Raw genomic sequence first — 21,792 nt, forward strand, 5'->3', positions numbered from 1 at the left:
TTTACAGTCATGACGACATGAATTCTGAACACAAAATTTGTGACAGTGGCAGCTAAGATGGGGCACTGGGGCGGGCGTGCAGTGCGCAGAGAGTGGGGAGAGGATGTGGGAGCCATGTCCTCAACTCCCATTAGATTCGCAACTAGCAAAGCAATTGCGTGAGCTCTTTACCAAGCACCAGGGAGATCCCCAAAGAGTGCATGGAGGCGCTCCTTCCTCTAGAGGCAAACTGGGAGTGGGGGAGGGCAGGAGGTGGGAGCTGCTTTCCGCTTTAGGCCGTAGGCGATTTGGCTTCTCTACAGGCATCTCTGCACTACTTTTTCTAAGTATGAGTTAAGCACTGTTAAATGGACAGGGTTTAATTACTTAAAAAGCAGGGCTCTTTTACATCTTGCAGATTCCTGGGCTCTGCGCAAACATTCCCGTGCTGCATCTCAGTAAGGCCCAGGAAACCGCGCTTCACAGGCACAGACTGGTTCTGACAAGACTTTCTGTCTGCACCACGCATGGGCCAAGATGGGCCCCTCCGCTTGCCGCAGCCGCAGCCGCAGCCAAAGCCGCAGTCAAAGCCGAAGCCGAAGCCGAAGCCAAAGCCGAAACCGACGCCAAAGCCGAAGCCTCGCAGGAGCGATGAGGCTAACAGTTGTCTCCACCTCACAGCACCATCTTTAAAGGGATTCAGCGAATTCCCAGACAGAGAAGAGCACAGTGAGGAAGCACAAGGGTTCTCATTCAATTAAGAAAGTAAGAAACAATGAGGGCCGGGGCCACTCCGATGGTGGCAGCAGTTACCCTTGGGGGAGGGCAGTGTCCCCAGACGCCTGGCCCTGGGCTAAATGTGTTCTGTGGATTACCACATTTAATCCACGGCCAACACTATCACTGTCCTTCTCTAACTGAAGAACTCGGCTGAGGCCCCGAGGGCATGGGGGCGGGGGCGACCAACCCTTACACCCCAGGCTCTAACCCTACGCCTCCTGCCCCATCTGCAGCACCACTACTCCAGCGAGTCCAGGTTTCTCTCCACCGGAGATAATGTTCCTAGAGCAAAATCTGGAAATGCTCTTTTTATTTTTTTAAGATAAAATTCCTGAGTTCACGCTGATACTTCCCATAAAAATTCAGGACTACGGTGTTTAAAAGCATTTAGCCTTTTCTTTGTGACATCTGCACCTCCCTTCTGCCCCACGGAGAATCCTGGTTCTCAAGGACACAGGGGATCACAGAACTGGAATATCCCACAGACACAAGGGGTGGCGGAACTGGGATACCCCACAGACCTAGGGGATGACGGAAGTGGAATATTCCATAGACCCAGAGGATGGCGGGAGTGGGATACCCCATAGACACAGAGGATGACAGAGCTGGAATATCCTATAGACATGGGATGACGCAACTGGGATACCCCATAGACGCAGGGAGTGGCGGAAGTGGGATCCCCATAGACACGGAATGGCAGAACTGGGATACCCCATAGACATGGGGTGGCGTAAGTGGGATATTCCACAGACACAGGGGATAGCGGAAGTGGGCTATTCCACAGACACAGGCGATGGCGGAAGTGGGATATACCATAGACACAGGGGATGGCGGAAGTGGGATATTCCACAGACACAGGGGATGGCGGAAGTGGGATATACCATAGACACAGGGGATGGCGGAAGTGGGATATTCCAGACAGGGGATGGCAGAAGTGGGATATTCCATAGACAGGGGATGGCAGAAGTGGGATATTCCATAGACAGGGGNGTGGGATGGCCCATAGACACAGGGGATGGCGGAAGTGGGATATTCCATAGGCGCAGGAGATGGCGGAACTGGGATACCCTACATTGTGACCCTCTTGCTGGGTGCACACGCGATCTCAGGGTAACAATGCTACTGCTACCACTGCCAGGCACGCCTCCTGGATTGTGCTGCACGAACCGTCCTTCCCGTTTTCTCGGCTGCATCCCCTCCGTCATGTGCAGATCTTGGCCGACTGAGACGTGTTCGGTGCTCAGTGAGACTGACCTGCTCACACCCTCCTCCCATCCCTCCTCTCTCTGGTCAGTTGTCTGAGGCTCATTCGCTTTTAGGCTCCTCAGGGAGGGCAAAGAGGAATGGGGTTCACCGGGCTCTTGCTGGGTAGCCTGTCTGTGCCCTTCCCATCTGAAGGTCCCTTTTCCGTGAGTCATAATGCCATTTTCTCCTGGCATAAAGTGCTAAGTCCGAGCACAGTCGTGTTGACTTTCCAAGTCATCCACGCTTTCTGCCAGGAAGGATCGGTGACTTCCTTTGGAGTCCAGCGATTCTAACGCAACCAACTGTGATTTGCTCTTTCAATGCGCAGCTTCCATGCGTTAAGGGGTGTTTCCTTGGCCGGGCGCGGTGGCTCAAGCCTGTAATCCCAGCACTTTGGGAGGCCGAGACGGGCGGATCACAAGGTCAGGAGATCGAGACCATCCTGGCTAACATGGTGAAACCCTGTCTCTACTAAAAAAATACAAAAAACTAGCCGGGCGAGGTGGCGGGCGTCTGTGGTCCCAGCTGCTCGGGAGGCTGAGGCAGGAGAATGGCGTAAACCCGGGAGGCGGAGCTTGCAGTGAGCTGAGACCCGGGCACTGCACTCCAGCCTGGGCCACAGAGCAAGACTCCGTCTGAAAAAAAAAAAAAAGGGGGGGGGGGGGGGGGATGTTTCCTTGAATGAGTTTTTACCGTCCACTCTGTTCTTTTGCTTTGGGTCTCTTCTTCAGGGACTCTGCCTATCCATATGTTGGATTTTCTTTTCCTAACTTGTTTCCTTTACTGTTTTAATGTTTTTTCATTTTATTTATTTTGAGGTGGAGTCTCACTTTGTCACCCAGGCTGGAGTACAGTGACATGATCTCGGCTCACTGCAACCTCTGCCTCCCAGGTTCAAATGATTCTCATGCCTCAGCCTCCTGAGTAGCTGGGATTCCAGACGTGAGCCATCATGCCCGTTTTTGTTTTGTTTTTGTTTTTTGCATTTTCAGTAGAGGCAAGGTTTCATGTTGACCAGGCTGGTCTTGAACTCCTGCCCTCAAGTGATCCACCCACCTTGGCCTCCCAAAGTGCTGGGATTACAGGCATGAGCCACAATACCTGGCTAATTTTGTGTGTGTGTGTGTGCTTTTAGTAGAGACAGGGTATCTCCATGTTAGCCAGGCTGGTCTCAAACTCCTGGCCTCAAGTGATCCACCAGCCCTGGCCTCCCAAAGTGCTGGGATTACAAGCGTGAGCCACCATGCCCAGCTTTTTTTTTTTTTTTTTTCTCATTTTTAAATGATCCTCCTTTTTGCCTTCAATTTTTTAAGGAACGATGTTTTTATTCTTGAGTTCCTTCTACATTAGTCTTCATTTTGAAAGGTTTTTGTTCTTATTTCCAAATCTTTGCCAAGGCTGCCCCCTCGTTTCTGAGTTTGTGATTATGTTGTTCTTTCACATGTTGCACTGTCTCAGCTTGTCCAAAATCAGCGGCCCCCAACCTTTTTGGCACCAGGGACCGGTTTTGTGGAAGACAATTTTTCCATGGACAGGGTGGGGACATAGTGGGAGATGGTTCAGGGATGAAACTGTTCCACCTCAGATCACCAGGCATTAGATTCTCATAAGGGACCAGGCTTGGTGGCTCACGCCTATAATCCCAGCACTTTGGGAGGCCAAGGCAGGCAGATGACCTGAGGTCAGGAGTTCGAGACCAGCCTGGCCAATGTGGTGAAACCCCACCTTAACTTAAAAAAAAATACAAAAATTAGCTGAATGTGGTATTGTGTGCCTGTAATCCCAACTAACTGGGAGGTTAAGGAAGGAGAATCACTTGAACCCGGGAGGTGGAGGTTGCAGAGAGCTGAGATCACACCATCACACTCCAGCCTGGGTGACTCCGTCTCAAAAAATAAAATTCTCGTAAGCAGCACACAAGCTAGACCCCTCACATGTGCAGTTCCCGCTCCTGTGAGAATCTCATGCCGCCGCTGACCTGGCAGGAGGTGGAGTTCAGGCAGTAATGCTCGCTCGTGCTCCACTCACCTCCCCAAGTGTGGTCTGGTTCCTAACTGGCCACGGAGCAGTACCGGTACCAGGGACTGGGGACCCTGACCAAACGATCTTGATCCTGTTGGGATGCACTTCTGGCCTGCCTGTCTGGAGAAATGCTATCCCGCTCCTTTTCTTTGTTGTTATATTAACTTTTGGGAAGGCCGAACTCAGTATTTTTTTCTGTTGCTCATTTTTTATGTGTAAGTTTCCTTGAATTTCTGGGAGGAGGCTCGGTTCACGGTAGCTGTTCTAACTTCTCCGAGGTTCTCACACAGCAGGTAAAAAAACGCAGCAACCAGCCTGCGCAGAGGCACATGCTACAGCCGCTGTCCCCGCTGTCATCAGCACCTTCTCCTGTCTTCCTCTGTTGCCAAGGAAGGGGGCCCTGCTCGATTCTGGTTCCTCACATGAGGTTCTGCCCTGCACAGCACTTCACCTGGTTGCTTCGAGAGCTGCAGGACCTGCGCTGCCCCAGCCCCTTTTGGGCCTTCCCACCAGCCTCTCTCCCCACTACCCTGGTTTGGACAAAACAGTTCCTACTTCAGCTGCTGGTCCTAAAGTGACCCCAACTCCCCTGCCCAGCTTGGCAGTGAAGACCTGGAGGCTGTTTGTGGCTCTCCTGTGCTTCCCTCCTCCCGGTCAGACGCTAACACCACAGAGGCCTCGATGGTTTATCGTCATCCTACTGTATTTTGGAACTCATGGGGGTACCTTAGGACCTAGTAACTTTGCAACTGTGGTCCAGGGGACTTGAGTTTTGCTACCTGGTTGCTGTGTTTTTATGTAGGGATACAGGAGACTCAACGGCCATGCTGCGGCTGCTCTGCCGTCACCCAAGACTTGGAAGTGTCGTCTGGCCGGGCATGGTGGCTCACACCTGTAGTCCCAACTACTCAGGAGGCCAAAGCAGGAGGTTAACTTGAGCCCAGGAAATTGAGACCAGCCTGGGCAACACAGTGAGACCCCATATCTTTAAAAAAAAAAAAAAAAAAAAAAAAAACTAGCTGGGTGGGGTGGTGTGTGCCTGGAGTCCCCAGCTACGCAGGAGGCTAAGGTGGGAGGACAGCCTGAGCCCAGAGCGTCAAGGCTGCAGTGAGCAGAGATGGCACCACTGCACTCCAGCCTCAGCGACAGAGTGAGGCTGTCTCCAAAAAATAAAAAGAGATAGGCTGAGCACGATGGCTCACGCCTGTAATCCCAACACTTTGGGAGGCCAAGGTGGGCAGATCACGAGGTCAAGAGTTTAAGACCAGCCTGACCAACATGGTGAAACCCCGTTTCTACTAAAAATACAAAAATTAGCCGGGCATGTTGGCAGGTGCCTGTAATCCCAGCTACTCAGGAGGCTGAGGCAGGAGAATCGCCTGAACCCGGGAGGCAGAGGTTGCAGTGAGCCAAGATCGTGCCACTGCACTCCAGCCTGGGCGATAGAGTGAGACTCTGTCTCAAAAAATAAAAAAATAAATAAAAATGAAATGAAAAGAGAAGAGGGCGTGCTGAAACACGGAGCCCGTGCTCACCCGAGGACAGCCAGAACCCCAGCTCCCAGACACCGGCTGAGGCTTTCCTGCTGGCACTGCTCCCACCTCAGAAGCAGAATGTCTACTTTGTTATCTGAACAGCTCTGAGGCTGCCTGAGCTGTCGCTGCCCGGTCCCACACCCCTCACCCACTCAACATCAGGAACTCAATCGAGGGTCATCAGGAGAAAAGGCCCCAGGAGGCAGGTTGGAAAGTGCCGCTCAGCCTAGAGCCATGGGTCTCACCCTCCTGAGATCTTCAGGAGACCCCGGCCTCAGCCTGCAGGAGGCTGCACGCCACCCACCAGCCCCCAGCTCCACGGCCCAGGCAGGTGTCTCGGCCCCTCTTTCCCCAGCACCCAGACCTCATGGGGTTTTGTGCAAATCCAACAAGATAACCACCTAAGGAGGCTGCGCTGACTGCGGGCACACAGGACGCGATTACGAAGCACTGGCTGACTGCGGGCACGCAGAACGCGATTACCAAGCACTGGCTGACTGCGGACACACAGGATGCAGGCACACAGGACGCGATTATGAAGCACTGACTGACTGCAGACACACAGGATGCGGGCACACAGGACGCGATTATGAAGCACTGGCTGACTGCGGGCACACAGGACGCGATTACGAAGCACTGGTTGACTGCGGGCACACAGGACGCGATTATGAAGCACTGGTCGTTATTCCTAACAGTATTAGCTCAGAGGATCTGAACACACACCCAGAAATATCCAAATACAGAAAAAAATCACAAAATTTCTACGGTTTCAAAAATGCCCCCATTCAATCTATCTAACCAGAAAGAACACTGGCTTTGTGGCTCTTTCCAATCTCACATGCAGTTCTTCACCACGCCCTACGTGGGAAACGCCGTGCCGTGGACTTCGCACCCAACCACAGGCCACGCCTCGCGTCTCCACTGCGGGCCTCAGCCCAGCAGGCAGTCGGATGGACTGCGTGGACGGCGGCCAGCATGTAAATGAAACAGAATGGAGGCAGGAGGAGGAAACAACGCACGTGCTGCTAGCACAGGAACAACTGTCCTGTGGCACTTTCATTTTGGTCCCCCATAAATTCGTATGTTTCTTTTTATCTGGCTGTGTTCCTGCGTGCAGGCACGGGGCGAGGGCTAAACTACTCCGGGCCTCGACTGCAAAGGCACTGCAGAGCCAGTTTACTAAAACGGAGGAAGCTGAGTTCCCAGGGGCAAAGCCACCGGGCGCAGGGGACACACAGCACCCTGCTGTGCCTCTCAGGGGCCTTCGGTCATCAGCAGGGGCAACCGTACTGGTGTGACCTCCAGTAAGAGATGGGGTAGGGAGGTTCAAACCTTCGGAATTTCGGGGGGTCTGGGGGAGAAGGCGTGGAGACTTCAGACAACCTCACGCTGAGCCCAGCACGGGCACCCCCGTCAGCACCCGAGGCCGCACCCCCTGACCCAGGTCTCCAGGGACACTGAGGCAAAGCCATGGGCCTGGGGGAAGGAGCCCGGGGCCCAAACAGCTCCATGGAAGGAACACGTGCCAGGGGTTCCAGGCACGCCGCTCTCCCCATAGCAGCCACAGAAAGCTTTCCAACCACCCAAGCCTCCACAGGGACACCTTCTCTGAACAGGGGGCACGGCCGGGGGCTACCCACAGTCCAATTCCTTTCCCTCTCACAAGAAGGTCGCAAGTGTGGGCTGCCTGGGATTCCTGTGGGTCGTGGGGACTCACCTGCCCTGGCCAGTGAGGCCTGCCTGGGAGCTTCAGAACCCACTCTCCTCTCACACTCCTCAGAAGGAGAGGCCCAAGGACAGGCAACCCCATGCCGCGGGGTGATGGAGCCTGGGTGATACGGCCGCGGGGTGATGGAGCCTGGGTGATACGGCCGCAGGGTGATGGAGCCTGGGTGATGGAGCCTGGGTGATACGGCCGCAGGGTGATGGAGCCTGGGTGATATGGGGGTGCCAGAGAGAAGAGGCACAAGAGGACACTGCCGGAGCTTCCTGGGGACCCACCGCCTGGGGTTGAGGCACTGCCTTGCTGTGCCCAGGATATCACAGTGAGGGGCCTGGGGCCCTGAGCCCAGAGATAAGCGGCTCTCAGGAGAGAGGCCGCCCTGGATCTGTCCAGCCTACAGGCCGGCTGCCTGAGAACATATCGAGTCCTTCTGGGCTAGGGCCAGTGCTGTCTGGGTTCCCTGTTAACAGCAGCTGAGAGTGTCCCCACTGCCCCGTGGCTTCCCAGGGCCCTCGAGCCACACTACCACATCCCCTGCAATGCAGCCCAAAGCCCCTTCCTCTGTGAACGAAGCTTCACCTGGCCCCCGAGACAGGACCCTCCGGTTAAACAGTCTGCACCCTGAGCGGCCTGCGCACCCCAGGGAGCGATCTCCAGGAAGCTGAAGGACAGGCACACAGGGGAGGGGACATGGGGACACTTCTGCTGAGACGGCATCTCATGGAGCAGAGAGCTGGTGGAAGGGGACAGAAAAGGGGAGTCATGCCAGGCGCAGTGGCTCACGCCTGTAATCCCAGCACTGGGAGGCCGAGGCGGGCAGATCACCTAAGGTCAGGAGTTCGAGACCAGCCTAGGCAACACGGTGAAACCCGTCTCTACTAAAAATACAAAAATTAGGCAGGCATGGTGTCGGGTGCCTATAATCCCAGCTACTCAGGAGGCTGAGGCAGGCGAGTCGCTTGAACCAAGGAGGTGGAGGTTGCAGTGAGCCGAGATCACACCACTGCACTCCAGCCCGGGTGACAGAGCAAGATTCTGTCTCAAAAAAAAAAAACAAAAGAGAAAGTGCGAGTCACACAACACCGTCTGGGGAAGAAAACTGTAGCAGGGCCACGTGGGCTGGGGGCCGTGTCGGGGGCCGCGTCAGGGGCCCGAGACCAGCTGGGAGGCGGACGGGGCGATGGCACGCAGGGCTGCAAGGCTGGGCAGGCGGCAGGTTCTCAGCCCCATCAAGCCAGGACACCTTCACAGGGTTCTGGCATGGCACCGGGATCTCGCCTCCTCCCCAAGAGGCTCAGGAGGGAACAAGGGTAGGGACAGAAGTCGCGGGAAGGCCAGCGCTGTGACTGTAAGGCCACAGGGCTGGGATCACAGTGGGGAGAAGCAACCACACTTGGGATGTATTCCCAGAGCAGGTGCCAGGACACACGGAAGTCAGGAGCTGAGGAAGGGTCCACATGGCGTCTACCCGAAGGCCTGCAGCCCGGCTCGGGTGGCAACCCCCTCTTTGGCACTCCAACCAGCATCTCCCGTCTCCAGCACAGGACATGGACGCCCTACCCCACGCCCCAGCACTGCAGGGTTGGGGTCGGCATGGGGCAACCACGCTGGACGCCTCCTGCCGCTGGTTCTCTCTGCCTCCTTCTCAACCTTCCCCCTAGGCCATTCCTCACATGCAAGACAGTGAAAGTTGCGCTGGTTGCCTCCTCCCTATCCAAGGACCCCACAAGGTAGGCTGAGGGCCTGGACACTGATTCCGCAGAAGACGCTGGGGCCAAGTGGGCTGGGAGCCCTGCTGATTCCCTTCTCTCTGCCTGCCGGGCACGCTCCTCTGCCTCTCCAGGGCACACTCCTCTCCAGATGCCTGCTCCATGGGCCCCCATATCCCTCAGCAAGAGGCCAGAGAAAAAGGGCCCACATACACTGTGGCCAGGCCAACCCCCGCCATTCCCCCCGACAATGTCTGTCACTGTCACATCGTAGGAGGGACACGTGTAGGCGGGACCCCACACGGGAGTTACCCGGACGCCAGAGCAGCTTGGGAGCGTGCGCAGCCCATCCTCGATGAGCGAGGGCGTCACACGGGGGTGATGCTCCAGAGACGGCACCAAGCGCAGGCCCTCCCCGGAGCCAGCTGCCCAGTGGGGAACAGCACTCCCACAGACACAGGGCCGGCGGGGAGCGGGGCAGCGGGCTGGACAAGGGGACCTGAGACCTACTCTCTACAAAGAGAGGGAGTTTACGAGTGACTTGTAAAATTAAAGATGAACTTACTTAAAGACAAGCATTCTGGAGACCCCAGGCTATTTTAACAAGGACTGGGGGCTAGATTAGACGATGGTCCTAAAAAATGACATGTTGTTAGGCGAGATCAGCTTCCTGTAGGGTTTTTTTTTATGGAGTCCTTACGTGTTGGAGAATTTAGACACAATGACGTGATGGATACATTCTCTATGACACTGTGGAAAAAGAATCACAGTGGGCAGCAAGGGACTGGCAGTGCCCTTCGCTGGCACAGGAAGAGGGACTCATCACACTACGTCCACACGCTCGAGATTTCCACAGAATTTTCAAAAAGGTTCAAAGGCCCAGGGCGTATGCGAGGGAGAAGGCGGGGGCAGGCCTCGAGGGCTGTGGCGGTGCGGGACGGCGCCCACCCACTGAGGCGCAGGACGGTGCTCACCCACTGTGGCGCGGGGCAGCCTGGGGCCAGGGTGTGTGCCCCCCGGGCATGCCGTCCTGCCAACACACTCAAAACCCCCATCCCAGTTTCTCCCCCGGAACCAGGGCTGCCACAGCCCCACGCAGAGGGAGCTTCTGCTCATACTCCATCCACGGATCTCAGAAATCACTGAAAAAAGGGCTGAGCTGCTTTACAAAATCGATCCCACACTTCACCCCGGTCTTTCTCTGGGACGACTCGACTACGCTGGCCTGGGCTGGCGAGCTCTGCCACATTTCTACATCGAGCCTGACCGGTGCGCCCATGCATTCCCGTGTGGACTGTGGCTCTGTGGTATCTGTGAGGCCTGCAGCCTGCAAGATACACAGCATTTCCTCTCTGGCCCCCTGCAGAATAGGTCTGCTGAGCCCGGGCCAGCATGGGGCCAGCGTGGGCCTAGGACCTGGGGCCTGGCATGCAGACACAGCAATGAGAGAAGCCGCCACACCTTATTCCTCAGGTCTGAGGCAGGGACGCGGCCTCCAGGAGGGGAGGGAGGCCGTGAGGTGTCAGGGGCCACTGTGGGGTCACCATGGGGCCTCGGCAACCAAACCCAGGCCCCACGTAGCCCACAAATGAGTTTTGCTCAACCCCAACAATGCTTTATTAAACAAACGAAATACGTTGTCAATGTCCAAAGAGTGAAGGATTTCACCTAAAAACCCACACTGACAGCTCTCCCTGAAAAGTCAGCGTCAGCCTGTGGGCTCCCTGCGCTCCTGTGCCACCCTGTCTAAGGAGTTTCTGCCAGGGAGGGTCACAGGGCTGCCTGAAATCACAGCAGAGGGTCCAGGATGTGGAGGCGGGGCTGTGGGGAGAGCAACGGGGCACCCTCAACAGATGGAGGTGCTGCCCAGGCTGGAAGGGCAAGGACAGAGAAGTCAGGCAGAGAAGGCGGCCCCCGGGGTCCTCAAAATCGTTCAGCAGAAAGGAAACTTGGAGCCACAACCCCAGCCCCTCCCTCTACAGCCAGGAGTGCAGAGCCCAGGGTGGGAGGGGAGGCCAGGGTCGGGCATCCCAGGGCCCCAGGAAGGGAAAACAGGAAAGGGGGGTTTCCTCCCACCCAAAGGCAAAGGAAGCCAGCGTCAGGTGGGAGGCAGTGGGGCCGGAAGCCAGGGTCAGGTGGGAGGCGGTGGGGCCGGAAGCCAGGGTCAGGTGGGAGGCGGTGGGGCCGGCCGGGACGGACTCGGGCCGCTCACCTGGGTTCTCGTGACTCGCCATCTGCTGGTCTTCAGAATCCAGCGGCCCCGGAGACCAGGCTTCTTCCCGCAGCTCCATGTCCGGGTCCCTGTTAGAAGGGACAAGACAGAAGGACCGAGTTTATGGGGTGCCAGGCTGCACGGAGGGCCCTGCAGGGACCGGCGTGGCAGGTACAGCGCCCGGCAGACAAGGCACATGGCGTCTACCCCGGGACACCAAGAACTGGCCTGGAGCTAGCCTGGCTGCTCCCCACTGCAGGGGCCGGCCAAGGCCTCACACAGCTGCAGGAAGAACTCCAGGACCCACACGGGCTACAACCACCACCGGCGCCCATCGCAGCCCCACCACTCCCCAGCTGGACCCGGGGTGAACAGCCCTACCTCCACGCCGCAGCTTCCTCACAGGCAAGACAGAGAACATGTTACTGTCAAGTGTGCACAAGACAGTGTACGTGTGATGCTCGTGCCAAACGGACTGGAGTCCCCACACCCCTGGCAGACACTGACCCATCACATCAGAAACAGGGCAGCAGGTGCCTGAGGGTCTCCACACGTGACACTCCCAACCCGTGCCACACGCACCATCAGGGTCTCCACACACACCACCAACCCATGCCATGCACTGTGAGGGGCTCTACACACACCACCAACCCGTGCCACACGCACTGTCAGGGTCTGTACGCACGACCAACCCGCGCCACGCACTGTGAGGGTCTCTACGCACACCACCGACCCATGCCACACGCACTGTCAGGGTCTCTACGCACGACACCACCAACCCGTGCCACACACCAGGAGGGTCTCTACACACACCACCGACCTGTGCCACGGCACACACACAGCTAAAGTGGACAGCAGAGCCTTTGCCATGCGCCCGAGTTGTTGAAGGGTTCATACCCTGATCTGTCTTTTAAAACAGGCTCCCTGGCTGGTTGCAGTGGCTCCACCTGTAATCCCAGCACTGAGAGGCCAAAGCAGGTGGATCACTGGAGGTCGGGAGTTCGAGACCAGCATGGCCAACATGGTGAAACCCCATCTCTACTAAAACACAAAAATTAGCCGGGCGTGGTGGCAGGGGTCTGTAATCCCAGCTACTCGGGAGGCTAAGGCAGGGGAATTGCTTAAACCTGGGAGGCAGAGATTGCAGTGGCCAGAGATCACACTCCAGCCTGGGCGACAGAGCAAGACTTTGTCTCAAAAATTAAATTTAAAATAAAATAAAATAAAAAAATAAAATGAAGCAGGCTCTGAGGCAGCCCTCCCAGCCCTCCCCCACCCTCCTGCAGGCGCGGCGGGCACCTGAACCCTCACACAGATAAGGGAAGGGCAGGGCCACCAGGTGGAGCTGTGGCAAACGTGCCCTCCCTGCTTTCCGCGCTGGGGTTTCATAAACCAGGAGAGGCTCAGCTAAACTCCATGGGGCGGACACAGGGCTGCCAACTTCCACAGCCAAATAAGGGCAATTTAAAAAAAGTCCTGCCGGCCGAGTGCAGCGGTGTTTACAACCAACCGCCAGTTACGGATCTCTTTGTTCCTTCTCCACGCCAACGGCTTCACTTGACGAGCCTTAAAACAAAAAAACCTCCTATCTTCCACAGGAGAGATTTGGGGCTGGGCTCCCCGAATCCCCCAGCACCTGCAGGAGGCACGGGCTGTAGCCACCTGGCTTCTCGGGGGAAGCCTCCAGCAGGAGCCACAAGAAACCTGCCCGAGGAGGCACAGCCTCCCACAGCCGGACCAGCGCTCACCCCCCAGGGCCCACATTTTTATTAAAACAGCTTCACTGAGATGCGATCCCCCTACCACAACATTCCCCATGTAAAGTGTACAACGCAATGATATTTAATATAATCAGTTTCGCAACCATCACCACAATCAACTTTGCAACCACCTCAAAAAGCCCAAGAGCCCACGACAGTCACCATGCATTTCCCCGGCCGGGCCCTGCAGCCTCTGAACTCCTTTCTGTCCCTCGGGACTCGCTGCCGTGTGCTCTGCCCGGAGAGGGGCCGCATCTGTCCTGTGTTTGGCTCTTCCACACAGTATGGTGCGGCGGCGCGCCGCTCCTCTCTCGGGCTGAACCCACTCCACTGTACGGCGGCCACGGTGGTCCACACATCCATCGCTGGCGGACAACTGTGGGCTGCGTCCACGTCAGGCCTTGTGAATACTCCAGCTTCAATGCCAGCGTCCTTCCATTTATTCCTGTGGACATTCGCGTTCCTCTCTCTCGGAAGGAGGGCCTGCCGCGGGCCCCAGCCCCTCCTCGAGCCTTCAATTCTGTGTCTCATCGGAGCTGCCTACTGAGGTGGAGGCGGGCACAACGCTCGTCCAACCATTAGCAAGCCCATTCCCCGGCCATCTGGCCCCAGTCCCTGGTGTGACCTCACTCCCAGGTGGGGAGGACTCCTGGTGAGGCACAGCAGCCACCTGCCCCGTCTACCAACAACCTCAACACTGGAAGAGAAACCCAGGCCAGGCCCCCTTGGGCTGAATGCGCTCCGCTCTGAAGAAACCTCCTCTGGCATCCAGCACCTCATTCCAGGCCGGGGTCTGCAGACCAGCAGGCGGGAACAAGTACCTCCTTGGCACAACCCACCTGAACCAATATTCCCGAGTCCCTCCAGTGACAAGAAGTTCACCACTATCCAGGCACAGAAGGGAGCCAGCCCCACGGCAGGGTGCTGTCAACCCACCCTCAGGAAGGGCACGAGAGTGAGAACTCAGGATGTGCCTGTTTAAATGAACTCACGTGCACAGATATGCCGTGCGGGTCACTTGGCGGCCCCTGGCCACCCCACCCCACAGTTCCAGGTACTGCTCTAAACGGCTCACGAACTGTGAGTGGACTGGGGTCCATGACAGCCCTCTGGGTAGGTCTGACTGCTGTCGCCATTATGCAGATGAGGAAACAGAGGCCCAAGGTCTGTCTGCGGGGAAGGGGAGAAAGGAAAGGCTGGAGGGGGGTACAGAGACACAGTTTACATACAGACCATCAGGCCCCACGTCTATGCCCAGAACCACCCACCACTACGCTCGCCTCGGACACTGTGTATTCAAATCCCACACGAGAACACACAGGCCGCGCTCTCCAGGGTCCTCATTACTGAGCACCTGTGAGGACCAGCAGACACGGGGTCACCGGGAGACACAAGGGTCACCGGGAGACACGGGGTCACCAGGAGACACGGGGTCACCTGAAGACACAAGGGTCACTGGGAGGGACGAGGGTCACCGGGAGACAATGGGGTCACTGGGAGAAACAAGAGTCACCAGGAGACATGGGGTCACCGGGAGGGACGAGGGTCACCAGGAAACACGGGGTCACCGGGAGACACAAGGTCACTGGGAGACAATGGGGTCACTGGGAGGCACAGGGTCCCCAGGAGACAATGGGGTCACTGGGAGAAACAAGAGTCACCAGGAGACACGGGGTCACCAGGAGGGCCGAGGTCTGGCCCCCAAGGTTCACAGACAGCAGGAAGGAAGCGCACAGGGAGGGAGTTCTGGGGGGAGAAAGGGACAGGCAGCTCTGCTGGGGAGGCTGGGGTGGGCCCTCAGAAAGAAGGCACCCTAAGAGCAGGCCCTGGATGGGCAGCGTGGAGGGGAGGGGGCAGGCAGCCGCTCGAAGGCCGGGCATGCTGAGGGCTGCGGGAGAGGCTGCAGGGGTGTGGGGGCGGTTCCTGCCGGGAGGACTGCGGGTCATCTGAAGCACAGGGGTCCCTTAGAGGTGGACACTGTTCTGACGCTTGTCTTATGGATGCGGAACACGAGGCCGGCAGGGCCAGACCCTTGGGTCCCCCACAACACGTGAAGGGCAGCACAGGCGGCAGCAGCCAGCAGTGTCTGTGCCGGGCATGGAGCCACGGGGACTCCCAGGAGACTCAGCTCCAGAAGTGGGAGGCACTAAAGGCAGCCCCGCCAGGAGCCGCCACTCCCTGCTCTCTCCACCCCACCTCTGCCCAGTGCTCCCTCCACCCCACCTCTGCCCAGCGCTCCCCGGCTCCCTCCACCCGGCCCCCTCCACCCGGCCCCTGCCCAGCGCTCCCCGGCTCCCTCCACCCGGCCCCTGCCCAGCGCTCCCCGGCTCCCTCCACCCCGCCCCTGCCCAGTGCCTCCAGCTCCCTCCACCCGGCCCCTGCCCAGTGCCTCCAGCTCCCTCCACTCAGCCCCTGCCCAGCGCTCCCCGGCTCCCTTCACCCTGACCCTGCCCACAGCTCCCCGGCTCCTACCACCCCGCCCCTGCCCAGCGCTCCCCGGCTCCCTCCACCCCGCCCCTGCCCAGAGCTCTCCTCTGGTCCTCCCAGCTGCCTCCTCTGGACTCCAGGTGAGGGCCACCTCCTCAGGGTCCCCACCTGCTCCACCCGCCTGCCTTTCTCTTCCTAATGCCTGCTACTCTGCCACTCTCTGTCTCTGCTTAGCTGGCCTGTCCTCCCAGCACCCATGTCCCTAGCACCCAGGGCAGCACCAGGCACAGGTGGGTGTGCACCCAAACAGATGGGTCCGGGCAAAGCACAGGCTTGAGACCAGACAGCAAATCCCAACACTCAGACCCTCCCCGGACCCGTCTCAGGAAGAGGTGAGACCCACGCGGAAGGACAGGCAGACCTCCCCTTGGACAGACCCCCGTGGGCTTTGGGTCCCTCGGATGGAAGAGTTCAGGCTAAACTGCCGTGAACGGGCTTGCAGCCCGACCAGGCTAGCTCTACCTCTCCACAGGCTACCGACAGGAAAGCCCAAACCTCAGGAAACGCTTCTTGCAGAGACAGCCTCCATCACAGCGAGGTTCCGAATGGTGAGGAACCTATGAGAACCACGCCGGGGACCCCTCCTCCACAGAGCCGGCCGGGGAATGAAAGCTGGCACCCCTCCCACAGCCAGCATCAAGAGAGAGAGAGATCTCAACGTTTTTCTTATGTTCGTTTTCCTAATATTTTAATAACAGATAATTACGCCTGTATTAAGGAAAAAGCCTAAAGGGGTGTTTTGGACAGTGGCTGGGGCGACGCGTCGGAACTGGTAGATGGCTGGGTGCTGGGGGGCCAGCGGTGAAGGCCACGGCACAGAACAGGCCGCCCCAGTGCAGCCCCAAAGGCACGGGGGCAGCAGCAGACACAAGAAGGGTGCTCTGGCCTCCCCTTTTCCTCCTGAACGCAGATGAAACCCCACGTGAAGCACGACTTCCCCGTAGACGAAGAGGACGTCCTCGTCACCAGCACCAGGAGCTGAGGCTGAGCGACAGCTGCACACACCAACCCTTATCTCCCTCAGCCTCCCCAAGGATTTTAGTGACTTTTTCACAGTCGCTCTTCTTTGGCATAGAAGCCCTCAGGCCTAACCGCTTCAAGAGGCCTTCCCTTTCTGAAGTCTCCCATGTACCTGTAAAAATAACATTCCAGGCCGGGCGCGGGGGCTCACGCCTGTAATCCCAGCACTCTGGGAGGCCGAGACGGGCGGATCATGAAGTCAGGAGATCGGGACCATCCTGGCTAACACGGTGAAACCCCGTCTCCACTAAAAATACAAAAAACTAGCCGGGCGAGGTGGCAGGCGCCTGTAGTCCCAGCTACCCGAGAGGCTGAGGCAGGAGAATGGTGTGAACCCGGGAGGCGGAGCTTGCAGCGAGCCGAGATTGCGCCACTGCACTCCAGCCTGGGCGACAGAGCGAGACTCTGTCTCAAAAAAATAAATAAAATAAAATAACATTCGTAAGCTTTTCTTCTGTTTTTCTGTTTTATGTCAACCTAATTCTGACTCTGCCAGAGACCCAAGGAGGGGAGCCACTGCGCCTAGCCTAATGTTCAGGAATTACATACTGATGATGATTTAATATATTCACAACTTTGTGAATATGTTAAAAACCAGTGAATTGTACACTGTAAAAAAGCAAATGTTGGCCAGCCACGGTGGCTCATGCCTGTAATCCTAACACTTTGGGAGGCCAAGGCAGGCAGATCACGAGGTCAGAAGTTCGAGACCAGCCTGGCCAATATGGTGAAATCCTGTCTCTACTAATAATACAAAACTTAGCCAGGTGTGGTGGCTGGTGCCTGTAGTCCCAGCTACCCGGGGGGTCTAAGGCAGGAGAATCGCTTGAACCCTGGAGGCAGAGGATGCGGTGAGCTGAGATCACGCCACTGCACTCCGGCCTGGGTGACAGAGCGAGACTCCGTCTCAAAAATAAAAAAGAAAAAAAAAATGAAATGTTGTAATACATTAATTGTACCTCTATTAGAAAGTAAATAAACTTTTAAAAATTGTACAGGCTTTCTAATTACAACACTCTAAACATTAAAAATGCATAAGAATCAGCACTGTAGCAAAAGTTAAAAAAAAAAAACAAAAAGTACAAGAAAAAAAGGGAAGAGAGCAGTTTGCAACCAGGGGCCGAGGAGGTGGCGGAGGCTGCTCCTCACCTCCTCTTCTCGGCTGAAACCTGTTTGCCAAGTGGTGATAACGTCCTTCCAGTGAAACTCTATCGCATAACTCAATAAAAGCAGGGACTTCCCAGCTCAGCGCCTTCCCCTGGCCTCCACCTCAGGCCAGCTTCCTGCAGGGCCAAGGCCTTGACCAGGCTGTGCATGGGGGAGGTGGGAGAGTGCGCCCGCCACACCCCTCCTCTCCACCGCGCAGTGGCCCGCCCAGAGGCCAGCAGAGATCACCTCTCACTCAGCAGGGATCTGCTGCCAGCCAGGCCCGCGCTGCCCAGAACGGGCACTGCAGCCCTAGGCACATGGCATGAGTCCTGCCATGGTGATAGCTGGACGGGGGGCGGAGGTGAGGCAGCCTACAGACGTGGAGGGGCTGACCCTGCGTGGGGGGCGCTGGCCCTTAAACTGCCCTCCAGATACTAATGCCTTTTACAAGTTCCAATGGTCACACTTCAAACAGACAGCCATACACCTACATCGAGAGTAGCCTTCATTTCCCCTCTTGGTTCACAAAGCCTAAAGTATTTACTATCTGGCCCACTGCAGAGAAAGTTTGCTGACCCCGACGTAAAGGAATGAGGGTGCCAGGGTGTGGGGCACACTTTCCAGGCCACGGCTGGGCCACGGAGCCGCAGCAGAGGGGATGAGCACCTGGAATGGCGCCAGGAGGGAGGGGCAGGCAGGGACCTGGGGCACGGCCTGGGCAGCTGGGACAGAGGCCCAGCCCGGGGCTCTGTGCTCAGCAGCTGCTGCCCTGGAATTCCTGGTCACTTCACCTTTGACCTGTGTTTTGTAAGTGGGGTCCAAGAGCACAAGGGCTCAGTGCTGGGGGCTCACAGCCTGGGCTTGGGGGGCTCTGCACTCACCTGTGGGTGAAATGCCAAACACAAAACACCCTGGCCGACCCAGAGACCTCCAGGAAAGGAAGACGCTTTCTTCCTGCCTTTTTGCATAAGGGTCCACAAATTCCACAGCCAGAGGGGCTGGGGGCAGCAGAGGAGGGGTAAGCGGCGAGGGGCCAGAGCTCAGGGTCCGGAGGCTCTTCTAAGAGGGAGGCGGGAAGGAAGGCCGCACCGTGGCGACCTGGGACGGGGCCCACACTGCTCGCATCCCAACTTCCTCTCTGAGGAGAGGGAGCGGCCCACACCTACCAGAGAGATGTGAAACAAACAGTCTGGGTGACAGTGCTGTGCCCCTGTGAGCAACGGGCAGCCGCGGTGCCAGTCCCTGGTGTCATCACCGGCTCTGCCACCCTCAGAAATGGCTGAGCCTTAGCTGCCTCCTCTGCAAAGCAGGGACGGGAAGGGCAGGTGCCTGTGTAGGGACTGAGTGGAGGCTTCTGAGGACTCATCAGGGTTAAGACGGATGTTCACTCAATGCTCCCCAGTTCTCTTCCTCTCCTGTCCCTCCAGGCATGCTCTCAGCCCCTGCTATCAGGCCCTACCCCCAGGACCTCATGGCGCGAGCATGGGACCCTCATCCTCAGAGGGGAGCGATGGGAGAGGTGGGGGCACCAGGAGCTGCGGGGGCCTGAGGCAGCTCCTGACCCAGCTCTCAGGGTCCAGGCCAGCTGCCTAGGAGAAGGCCCCCCACTTGCTCTCAAGAAAACCCTGGGCTATTCAAGGGATCTACCAGAAGGCTGGGAATTTCACATCTTCTGAAACGAGGGTCCCGGCCTCCCTGCCCGCCTCTGTTTCTCAGCCGGGGTCTCAGCTCTCCCAGGCCCTGCTGGTGCTCACTCACCTGGCTCTGACCTCCGCTCCAGAGAGGAAGCACCTGCAGCACGGGCAGGGGTGCCTTCCCCTCGCCCCCGGCCCTCGAGAGATCCAATTAGCACAAATGATTGTTATTATTGTTGTTATGAAGTCCCGCCCACCCCTTTGGAGGCCTGCCTGCCAATTATCCCCTTTCTTCTGCTGCCAATCTCACCTCCTCCTCCCCTGCGCTCTCGGAAGCAGCAACTCCTGGCCGTCCACGGCCCTCCCTGCCCAGAAACTTCTCTGGCACCCACCCGCTTTCTCCCTCGCCTCAGTCTCTTATTCCTTCCCGTCTACTTGCGGCCTGGAGCAGCCACCTCCTTTCCTTCCCCGACAGTCATCCTGTAACCACTCGGCTAACAAACACCCTCCCTGACTTTTCACCAAATCCTGTGACCCCTTCTCAGCCTGACTCCACAGCCTCTTCAGAGCCACCGTGCACCCCATGTGGCCCTGCCTTTGCGGACCAGGGGAGGAGCCCGGGGGTGCCCAGACCAGCCATCCCCCCCCCGACCCCAACCCCTCCATCACGGAGGGCTGCGGCCCTTTCCTCTCTCCCAGCCGTCCACCCTCTCTCTCTTCTCCCCATTCCCCCACTTAGGGCTTTCGCTCCCTCCCACCATGATCCTGGCTCCCACCCTGCCTCTTGGAAGTGCCCTCCCCACACCACACACCAACTCATCTTCCCAAAGTCACTCAGTTCAAACAACCCAATTAGAACCTGGGCAAAGCATCTGAGCAGGCATTCCTCCAACGAAGAAAGACAAATATCTGACAGGCACGAGCAAGGATGTCCTCATGAGCCGTCTGGGAGAGGCAGACCAAACCCACAGGGAGCCAGCACCTCACACCCACTGTGCCGGCCTCAGAAAACAAGTGCTGGTGACGACCAGGAGAAGCGGGGAGCCCTCCACTGCTGGTGCCAGGGCACCACAGGTGGGGCCGCCATGGGAAACATCTGGCAGTTCCTCAAAAGGTTAAGCCAAGAACTCCTGTAAGAACCAGCAGGTCCACTCCTAAGCATAAACCCAAGAGAAAACATACAACTGTCCATGCAAACGTCGGCACACAAACGTTCACAGAAGCATTAGGTATAACCGCCAAAATGTAGAGACGACCCAGATGTCCATATGGATGAACTAATTGTGGTCCATCCATGACCGTAACGGAACTCGACTCAGCCATAACTAGGCGTGAAGTTCAGCCGCGACAGGGATGACCCTCAAACACGGCACGTGTGGTGAAACACGCCTGATGCAGAACAGCGCGTGATTCTATTTATACACCTGCCCACAAGAGGCACACCCCGGGAAAGAAAGCAGATCAGGACTTCCCAGGAACCTGGACGCAGAGAGGGAGGGAGGGAGGGAGGGAGGGAGGGACGGCTGAAGACGCATTGCATTTCTTTAGGGATGAAGAACGGTTCTAAAATTGACTGTGGTGATGGCTGCATAAATCAGTGAATACACTAAAAACCGCTGAACTGTATACTTCATTTTGTATTTATTTATTGAAACAGAGTCTCACTCTCTCGCCCAGGCTGGAGTGCAACTGCACGATCTCCGCTCACTGCAACCTTCGCCTCCTGGGTTCAAGGGATTCTCCTGCCTCTGCCTCCCAAGTAGCTGGGATTACAGGTGCTGAACTGTGCACTTTAAAAGGGAGAATTGTACTCTGTAAACTGTTCTCATCGACAAAAAGCAACTCAGTTCATCACCTCCTTGTCCAAACTGCCACCACTGCACATGCCTGCTGCCCCTCAATCCAAAATCCAGGTTCCTCCCCAGGCACCACAGGGCCCAATCTGGCTCCAGCACCTCTGCAAGCCCCCTCCTTCCAGCTGGCCTGGATCTTCGCTGTGCACTGGCTGCTCCTGACTCACCGACAGGCTCAGGCCCGGCCAGGCCTGGTCTTTCTCCCCGAGGGACCGGCCCCACTCCTCCATCTGGCTGGCCAGGCCTGGTCTTGCTCCCTGAGGGATCGGCCCCACTCCTCCACCTGCCCTGGCCAGGCCTGTTCTTTCTCTCTGAGGGGCCGTGCTCACTCCTCCACCTGCCCCGGCCAAGCCTGATCTCTCTCTGAGGGGCTGGGCTCACTCCTCCACCTGCCTGGCTCGGTCTCACCTTTCAAGGGTCTGCTCAAATGTCAGCTTTTCCCTGAGGCCCACACCCCACCTTTCCCACGGCAGGGCTGACTTCCTGGCCGGTCAGCACCTTCTGTCACCACGTGACGAGCATGGTGATATCACTTCTGGTATTTCCTTCCTGGGGCTCTGCATCTGCTCCTGGGCACAACGCTCCCTGAGGGCAGGTGCCAGGGGTACCCAGCACCTGCTGCCCCGGTGCCCATGGCTGCTTCCAGAACCAGCACCGCCACCCGGCCCCACTGCAGAGCCCTCT

At 57.5% G+C, this 21,792-nt stretch overlaps 1 protein-coding gene across 1 annotated transcript in view; it reads right to left on the minus strand.

The window, feature by feature from the left end:
* The window catches only part of ZNF787 (zinc finger protein 787), a 32,598-nt gene that overhangs the window by 4,035 nt on the left and 6,771 nt on the right, over positions 1–21,792 (minus strand). The window contains exon 2 of the mRNA XM_025367422.1: positions 11,206–11,294. Coding sequence (XP_025223207.1) covers positions 11,206–11,284 — 79 coding nt within the window. The 5' untranslated portion in view covers positions 11,285–11,294. The remainder of the gene's footprint in view (positions 1–11,205; positions 11,295–21,792) is intronic.

Source organism: Theropithecus gelada, chromosome 19, assembly GCF_003255815.1.
Source record: "Theropithecus gelada isolate Dixy chromosome 19, Tgel_1.0, whole genome shotgun sequence".
In the NCBI taxonomy this organism is placed as follows: Eukaryota; Metazoa; Chordata; class Mammalia; order Primates; family Cercopithecidae; genus Theropithecus; species Theropithecus gelada.